Source organism: Tinamus guttatus, unplaced genomic scaffold (genome assembly GCF_059628265.1).
Source record: "Tinamus guttatus ecotype Peru unplaced genomic scaffold, ASM5962826v1 Tinamus_guttatus_pri_ptg000247l, whole genome shotgun sequence".
Taxonomy (NCBI): domain Eukaryota; kingdom Metazoa; phylum Chordata; class Aves; order Tinamiformes; family Tinamidae; genus Tinamus; species Tinamus guttatus.
In genome coordinates, this window is record NW_028288781.1 from 1,853,332 (window position 1) to 1,862,435 (window position 9,104).

The following is a 9,104-nucleotide window of genomic DNA, read 5'->3' on the forward strand; positions in this document are numbered from 1 at the left end:
GGAGCTGTGCTTGGGGAGCAGCGAGAGGCGACAGAGCTGCGGGATGCAGGCAAATCCTGCTGGTCTGAACCAAGATGGTGCTTTTCTGGGAAGCTGACACACTTCTATACTACATGGCAAATACAACACAGACACACTTACAGCAGAGGCCAAATATAGCTGTAATCTACTGCTTTCCTGGCGGATGCAAAAGTAGTTTACTTTTGGTGTCATTTACATAGATAAAACAATCAACTGCAGTTCTGTGTTTACACAAGGCAAGAACTCGGCTTGAGGTCAGAAATGCTGTTTTTATTGCTTTCAAGTATACAACTCCCGCTTCAGCTGGCTTTGCAGTATAATGGTGGTAGAACAAATTTACCATTATTTGTACTGACAATATTGGAAGGTCCATCATTGAATTTCATGTTTTTTCCACTCAGGAAAAAGTCTGTAAAATAGAAGGTGGCCCCAGCCTTTAGTTATTCCATTAAATAAATGGGAAAATGACTCAACATGAAAATAAAAAGGACAATTTAGGCTTTTTAGGGAGCTGACAACTCTTTATTACAAGAATGAAACATTGCAACAAGGTGTTGGATCAGTTATTGATATTAATGTTTGGATAGTGTTTCAGTGGTTTGAAATTGTATATGTGACATTTGAAACTTAAAAGAAATAATAATGGAAAGCCATGCCCTCTTTTAATTTTTTTTTCTTTTTACATGTTTGGCATGTTTACATGTGTGGTTGGGTGTCTGACAAGGATGGCACCATCTATATACATTTAGGAAAACATGCTTGCTGTGGGTGTACAAAAATAAAATTTATTTGTTAAATAACACATAAATATAAGGTACAAATGTATTTTTAAAATACAGATAAAGATAATCACACTTGCATTGTGTACATATGAAAATACAGTATTTTAATATTCAACATACACAGACACATTTATGATAAATGCAACTAATTGGCAATGCCAGTTCTTTTCAGTCTGTTTTTTGATATTTTTTCCCCCTTCCAGTTTTCCATAAATATGGAAAATAGGTTTGTGAAACGCCTAGTTCTGCCGGACGTCCTGCAGCAGTTTGTTTATTTCTGCCACCAGCTCGCTGGCATCCATGAGTTCGTGTTTACCGTCACTGAGGTGGTTGAGCACATTGTCAAAATCGTCTTCCTCATAGTTCTCTGGGATTTCCTCCATGGCGGGCAGCCACTTGGAGGAAGGCTGCGCGCTCGAGTGAGTCCCCAGCGCGGGCCCGCTGCTGCTGGCAGGGTTTTGGAAGTGTGTGCTGGCTGCCCACGCTGCCACCCCCTGCGGGTAATTTACAGTCTTGGCTGGCAAATGTCCCTTCCTGCGCTCCAGCGAGCTGGAGCGATCCCCCTCGCTGCACTCCGTGTAGGCGTCCAGCGAGGGAGGCAGCAGGCGCTGGAAGACGCTGCTCATTTCAGAGAGCAGGGAGGAGGTGCAGGTGTCCCCCGACTCCTCCTCGCTCTGACAGTCTTTACCGAATGTTGAAAAACTCTTCTTCTTCTCGCTGGCATCAGTGGGCTGCGAATCCTCCTCCAGGCCCTGCTGCTGCTGCTGCTGCAGCTGCTGCTGCTGCGGTGACTGAAATTCCTCCCCAGGAATAAACATGTTGCGTCTGTAGTCAGAGGAGGGTGAGGGCAGCGGCGGCATCCAGCACTGATCCGAGTGCCCCAGGACTCTACACTCCTCTGTGCACAACCGCATTGCTGCAACGGAGAAAGGACCAGAGTGAACATTCCCTGTTTGCTGCAGAGACCATGTACAAACACAGGCACTAGAGCACAAGGAAACCAAGGCCAAACTTCTCCTGAGATCGGAGATGATCTAATCTGCTATTTGGAGTCACTCTCTCTTTGCACAAAGATGGCAAAGCCAAATGGCCTGGATCTAAATGCATTTTGTTGTCAAAAAAAGGTGAGTGCTAAATAAACGAAATATATTTAGGGAAAAAAGAAAAAAAAAGTAAAAGATAAATATACAAAACCTAGGGGGGAAATAGAATCGGTGACTTAACCTCCAAAAAGAAATGCCAAACTCTTTGCATTATGTGTATTTTGACCACCTTGGAAAACCCTTTTTTCCTAATACCATATCAACCAATTCTTAGATTACACCACACAGAATAAACGTTTTTGATTTCATCTCTTTGTATGTCGTGTATCTATAAAGTGTGACTTTTAAACCCAAATGCTTGCAGTCATGCCCTCTAAGTTCTCCCAGTTTCTCAACTGGCTCTGGATCCACTCAGCTCCTCAAAAATTGCTTTTGCAGTGCAGTAAGCAGAACTGAACAGAATATTACTGCTTGGACTGGAGCAAAGATTGATAAAGCGATACTCTAATGCTGCCAGTTCTGTTTATCTCTGTGCTTACTCAGCCTATCGTACTGTTTGGGTTTCTAATGCTGTTTGCACTCCTCTGGGTTTATACTTTCTGTGTTCCTTACATGAGAGAGGATGAATTTCTTGAAGAACGTAGGTTTAGGCTGCAGGCTGGATATTGCACAAGGCATTGCAAATGATCAGTGAGCTTCAAGTTAAAAAGTAAACTAGAAAATATCAGTGGTTGAAATTTCAGTATAAGTGACTGCTGTGCTTTAAAGTGCTTTGTTGCTATGTATGGAAAGCACGGGTGCTTATTATGGGAAATGCCTACGAATTAGAGAACACAAAAGATAGAACAAAGGAAAAGTTGATCTGTTGTGCTTGGACCAACTCTCATCTCATCCCAGGACAGTAGGATCCATCTTCTAATTAAGATGACTCCTGCAAACTAGTGGTGGACTTTGAATGGTCTGGCTTTGCAGTAGTATTAGGGATTGTCTTCTTTAAATTAATGTGAATTCTGCCAATGATGTTATGAGGATTGGTTTCGGTATAAAATAACACTGACACTCCTGAACAGAAGACCATGAATAGTGGCACTGTCTCTCCTCAAAAAAAGCAATAAAAATAAGAATGCATACACAATGGCATTTTTTCTTGCAGAACTTAAAACTTACTGGAGAAGGTTAAAAGCAATAGAAGTAAGCAAGCAAGCAAGAGGGGACAGCTATTCCCTGGCAGCTGCAGGGGATGGGAGCAGTGCCAGAGCAAACACTTCAGGCCTCCTGACAACGGCGAGTTAGGGCAGAGCCTCCCTGCTCTGCTGACCACAGGAGGGAACGAGGCCTCTCCCTGCTCCACGGCACAGCAACGGCTAGCAGAGCTGGGCAAGAAAATTGTGTTAGGGCTGCAGACTTGAATTAAGGATTTTGAAGGAAAAAAAGGAATAACTCCTGGAGAGCTTTGGTTTTAAAAACACTGGGAGCTCACAACTAGCCTGGATAGGTGGCACAAGGCAGGCTGAAGCAAAACATGCAGAGAAATTTTAGCAGTTTAATGTAAACATGTGTAAGAAGAACAGACTTCACTTCTGGGGCTTAGCCCTGCCTGGCATAACAAGCGAGTGGAGGGTCACGGCCCATTTCTGCCCGCCCCCCCCTCCAGCACGGGCACACGGGCCGTTCCTGCGCTGTGCCTCCCCCGGCTCCAAGGGCCGGGCCGCTCTGCAGGAAGGAGCGTTTCCTGCACCGCACTATGGAGCAGCGCGGCCCGGCGTCTGCAGCGGCCTTGGCAACTACGCATCGGCCCTGGCGGAGCCTTAGGCTGGCTGGAAGTGATCTGGCCCTCTCACGTATAAATAGAAGTACATCTGAAACGGCCTCCAGACCAGGGGTGCAACCAGAGGTGGAACAATTCTTAAAATCATTAGCAAATTCTCGTATTTATACATAGCATGATTCCCCATCACTTGCTTTACTCAGTGCATGAGTAAAGTGCTTGAAAGTGCTTGAAATTAAAAATGGTACTTAATACACATGAATAAACAGACACGTATATTTATTTATCTTCCTCAACATTTTCTAAGCTTTTCTTCTCTCTGTTGTCTACTCCTGAAGTGTTTTTCTTAAACTTTTCCTTCTAGAAAGTAGTGTTGCAGGATCTAAAATCCAGCACACGTTAATATCTTTCCACTGCCATTGAAATTCACCTTTCAGTGGGATAAAAAAGATGGATCCCTCTCTTGTCCCATCCATATTTTGAGACCACCCCCATAATCCATTTTAAACTCTGTAGGTCCTATGGATTATGGGAAATGTATCTCCCAAATTACAGTTCAGTGTATTTTTAACAAACCACAACTGTCTGGCTTTCCAAAAACATCCACCCAGTCATTAAAAATCTGAGGACACAGAGCAGATGACGCTTTTTGGGGAAATTTGGAGCCAGCTCATGATGATATGAATAATTGCAGAAAACATGTAGGCACTGCTGCAGGCAGATTTTCAGTTGTCTCTGAGTATTCATTTTCCTAGATACGTGAAGGTTTCGGCTCAGTGTATATCATGAGGCGGGGGAAACACAAGACTTGAAAGCTAAAGAATTTCTGCTCTCTCAGTAATAGCTTTATCAACGTGACAGCCAGGCAGCACTGTAAACAAACTGTGCAACTTCCAGGGCACTCTTACCTGCAGGAATTCTCCCATCTGTAAGGAAAAGGTCACTGAATCCTTCCCCAAGAAGTCTGTCAATTGGAGACTCTCTACCCAAATCATAATCACTGTCTCCAGCTTCACTGTCACCCCGGCCGCTGTCTTTCAAGCTGAACTTATCCATGTCTTGTAGGGCGTATCTGGAAAGAGAATTGTGGGGATGGATGAACTAAATCATCTCCTGTATATTAGACTCCACCGCCATTAAAAATGCATACCTGTATATATATGTATATATAAAAAATATATAAATGTATGTATATATCAAAATCCATATGCCTCTATATACATGTATATAAACACATGTATATATGCACACACATATATATATATGCACACACATACACACTTGTGAGAATAGTCCAGATCCTCACCTGTAGCTTCTGGAATATTTGTTTCCTCGAAAACTTGGTCTTGGCTGATACTGGCCCTGGTGAAGCATCGAGAGAAGCTGAGAAACCTGCTAAAGAAAGGGTGAAAAGACTGATTCCTTGAAATAAAAGCTCAGTTTCCCAGTGTTGTACAACAACTGAAGTAATTGAATTCTCAGGGTTTCTCTTCCTTTAAAATTTAATTATGCTGAATTCCTGTACATAAGGCAGTACAGCAGACTCTTTTTCATAGTGTGTCCTCCACAGAAAACATCTGAAGACATTTTGTAATGAGGAAATGCACTGCTCTTCATTAGCTGCTGAACTCACAGTAATTAATTCATTAACAAGTAAAACAAGTAATCGAACAGTGGTAGAGTTCTGTTCTGCTGTAATAGATTAAAAGTGACCCTTTGCCATTTCAGGATCCCAGAAATAAAATTTCACTAAACTATGTGCAAAGAGTCACTGGAACACACCTCATTTAAGCTAAATGCAAATTTTGCTATGAATAGAATTTATAGCAAAAAAATAAATGGATGGTTTCAAAACATAAGTTACCATCTGCATATATCAGATACACTATGATCATTAAAGCATGTCAGTGTTTAACCTTTCAGATTTGTTAAGCCCTATTAATGAGAGAATTTCCTCTGTTCTTTCTAAACACAGGTACTCTGGCATACTTTCTTACATAGAGTTACACAGAAAGAAAGGGAAGGAACAGAAGAAAGAGAAGGATTAGTAAACCAGAGTAGGATACTGCCTATCCTAAAGTCAATTTTTTTAGCCTTACATTCAGGGGAGAATGGAAGGAAAGTGCTATTCATAATAGATTTAATCCTGCTCCCTGTGGCAACGAATGCATTTGACACTGGAGCAGGACTGCAATGCTGTAGCCTCCAAAGGGCAATCCAGGTGGCTTTCCACAGGATAGCGGTGTCACCACCCCCCTGCACGCAGCACACCCCACGCTGCCCCGCGAGCGCGCGCGCGCAGGCCGAGCGGCGCCGTGGGCCTTACCTCCACGGCAGGGGTGGCGTGGGTGAGCTCCAGCGAGAAGTTCTCGGGCACGTGGTTGGAGGAGATTGTCACCAGGCTGTTGAGCGACTGGTGGCTGTGGTGGCTCTGCCGGCTGCTCATCTGTCCCCTTTCCAGTGTCGGAGAGGACGACGGGGAAGCTCTGTGGTGAGATCTGATGGGCAAAGTGCCATTAATGGTGGGCACCAACGTGATGTCCCCTTTGTGGATCTGCCTCGAGGGTCGTTTGGGGTGGTGCTGGTAGGTGGATTCTGCCACACGACAGTTGTAGGATCTGGTGTCTTTTTTCTCTCTATTACATCTTGTAGCAAAGATAACCATAATGGCCAACAACACGGCGCAGATTGATCCTAAGGATATAATTGTTATCATAGAGACATCCAGGGAGGGCTGGCTTACCAAAGTTGCTTCTGTGCTTGAAAATGAATAAACGTACTCAAAAATTGTACACTTCAGAAGCGCTTTAGTACTGAGTTGAGGACTGCCTTTATCCTGGACTACCACAAAAAACTCCCATTGTTTTGCTGGAACTGACTCTACGCTGACATTGATAGAGATGTCACAAGTTTTGGGATCCATCACGAAGATGCTGTTTTCTCCGTCAGCTGCTATGGAGCAGCTGAGTTCAGAGTTCATACCGGAGTCTCTATCCGTGGCCCTTATCCTGGTGACAAGAAAGCCAATTCCAGCATCTTTAGGGATGGAGATTTCTGCTGTGCTGTTGCGTAGCGCTGGGCCCACAATGACGGGAGCGTTGTCGTTCTCGTCGATGATGGTGAGCACGACGGTGGTATTGCTGACAAGCTGCTGGCTCCCTCCGTCCCTGGCTTGAACCATAAAGGCAATTTGATTTACTTCTTCATGGTCAAAGGTTCTCAGAGCATAGATCGCCCCATTGGAGGGGTCGATGGTCACGTAGGTGGTTATAGAGCTTCCCAAAATATGGCTCTCCAGAATAGTGTAGGTCACCTGCCCGTTGTCCCCTAGATCTGGGTCTGTGGCTGTGACGGATGTGATGTATGCTCCCGGAGAGTTATTTTCTAAGATAACAACTTCATATCTGTTTGTCTGGAAGCGGGGTGGGTTGTCATTTTCATCACTGATTTGGACAGTAAAGTGTTTTACTGTGGAGAGACTTGGCGTTCCCCTGTCCTCTGCTATTACAGTCAAGCTGTATTCAGATCTCTTTTCTCTATCTAGAGTGGCATTAGTCAAGATTAAATAATTATTTTCATAAGTCTTTTGGAGCTTAAAGTGGCCATGTCCATGGAGCTTGCAAACTATCTCTCCATTCACTCCAGAGTCCTTGTCTTGCACTCTGACTAGGGCCACAAAGGTGTCCAGGGGTGACCCTTCAGAAATGTAAGCGACCTCTTCTTTCTCTGGGGACATCAAGTTTAAGTTAATCTCAGGTCTGTTGTCATTCACGTCCACAATTTTAATTATAATTTTGCAGTGAGCTGGAATGGAATTTGGCCCCAAGTCTTGAGCCTGAGCATCGATTTCATAGGACTTGGTTGTTTCATAGTCCACTTGCTTCAGGAGAGTCAGATGTCCTTTTTCTGGGTCTATTTTAAAAGTCTCTGTAATTTTGGCAGACACATGACTGCTAAAAGAGTACACGACTTTACCATTAGCGCCCTCATCTGGATCAGTAGCATTGAGGTCTATGAGCAAAGTCCCAACTGGTGAATTTTCTAAGAGTTGAATTATATATGACTGCTGCTCAAAGACAGGGCTGTTGTCATTGGAATCAGAGATGCTTATTTTGAGGATGGAGGAGCCAGACCTCTGAGGCACCCCTTTATCTGAGGCTGTGAGCTGGAGTTCGTAACTTGATTTCAACTCCCGGTCAAGCTCTCTGACCACAATGAGCTCTGCATACTTGGCCCCATCCGTCCTTGTCCTCACTTCAATACTAAAAAAATCATTTGCAGAAAGCGAGTAAGTGTGAAGGGAATTGTCCCCTACATCAGGATCAAAAGCGCTGTCCAAAGGGATCCGGGTTCCTACAGCTGCACTCTCTGAGATCTCAATAGGGATAAGCGCTCTGGAAAACTGCGGAGAGTTGTCATTAATATCCAGCACTTCAACTTCAACGTGGAAAAGCTGCAGATGTTCCGTGGGCAGAGTGATCACATCAAACTCTATGGAGCAGTTTAAGTTTTTCTGGCAGAGTTGTTCCCGGTCAATTTTAGCTCCTATGCTGATCTCTCCGTTATCCTCGCGGACTACAAGCAAGGGAGAATTCCCCCTCTGCATGGCTCGAAAACGAACTGAGGAAGGGTTAGGCATCTTTAATAAAACATCAGCTACATCCTCCGATAGTCTTGCAATTACTGATCCAACTCTCTGCTCCTCATAAATCCTGTATTTCAGATTCTTGCCCAGCACAGCCTTATTAAAAGATACTATCATCAGTGCAAAAATGAATATAAAGTGCATTTTACTGCCGTTTTGCTGCATTTGTAAGTTTTCGCAATTCATTCTGCCAAGCAAGTTAAAAAGCAATTATTTCAATTTCCTCTGGTACCTTAACGTCAGCAAACATTTGGTCCTTAAAAAACTTGAAAATGTCTTTTATAATCAACCGAGTATTAATATCTTACTAGATCAGAAAACTTTTTCATACACACCGTGCCAGGACATCCAGGTACAGTCTGTATGCAATCCAAGCTTTCTCATTTGATTCCCCGCTCCTCTTCCAGACGAGCTCCGTCGCGTCAGCGCCTTCCTCTTCAGCAGCGAGTATCCATGCAGCGGTGGGCGCCGGCGGGATCTGCGGCGGCTCCTTGCAGGGAGCTGCTCTCTCCCTGCTCGGCGGCAGACTAAACACCCGCGGTTGCTGACTCCGGTCTAAAATCTGTGCAACTTCACTTCAACTCAGACAAAGCTCTTGCCCGGCATGTGTTGAATCCCTTCCAGCCAATCAGCCCGCCGCCCAAGCCAAGGACGGTGAAGTCACGGCGAGGCTGCAGGAGGGGCAGCGCCTCCGCAGCACTCACTTTCTGCGGGCGGGAGCCGCCACAAAGAGGGGACACGCTGCGGGGGGACACTTTGAAGCGGGGAGGGGGGGCTGCTTTCCATCCTGCTCCCTCCTGAGGCAAAAAAAATCCAACCGCTCTCCTCATTTCCATATTTTCAGA

At 44.7% G+C, this 9,104-nt stretch overlaps 1 protein-coding gene across 2 annotated transcripts; it reads right to left on the reverse strand.

Moving 5' to 3' along the window:
- Positions 1-270: 270 nt before the first annotated feature.
- Positions 271-8,807, reverse strand: PCDH18 (protocadherin 18). 2 transcript variants are annotated; one of them, XM_088526517.1, is made up of 5 exons: positions 8,595-8,807; positions 5,941-8,446; positions 4,921-5,009; positions 4,523-4,686; positions 271-1,719 (listed from the first exon to the last, which is right to left on the reverse strand). In XM_088526517.1, the coding sequence occupies exons 2-5, from the start codon at positions 8,443-8,445 to the stop codon at positions 1,043-1,045; spliced, it is 3,435 nt and encodes a 1,144-aa protein (XP_088382643.1). In that variant the 5' UTR covers position 8,446; positions 8,595-8,807; the 3' UTR covers positions 271-1,042. The 2 variants fall into 2 exon arrangements, with proteins under 2 accessions (XP_088382643.1, XP_010214232.1); XM_010215930.2 differs by having other exon boundaries at positions 4,921-5,006; positions 5,941-8,807.
- Between the last annotated feature and the right edge of the window lie 297 nt (positions 8,808-9,104).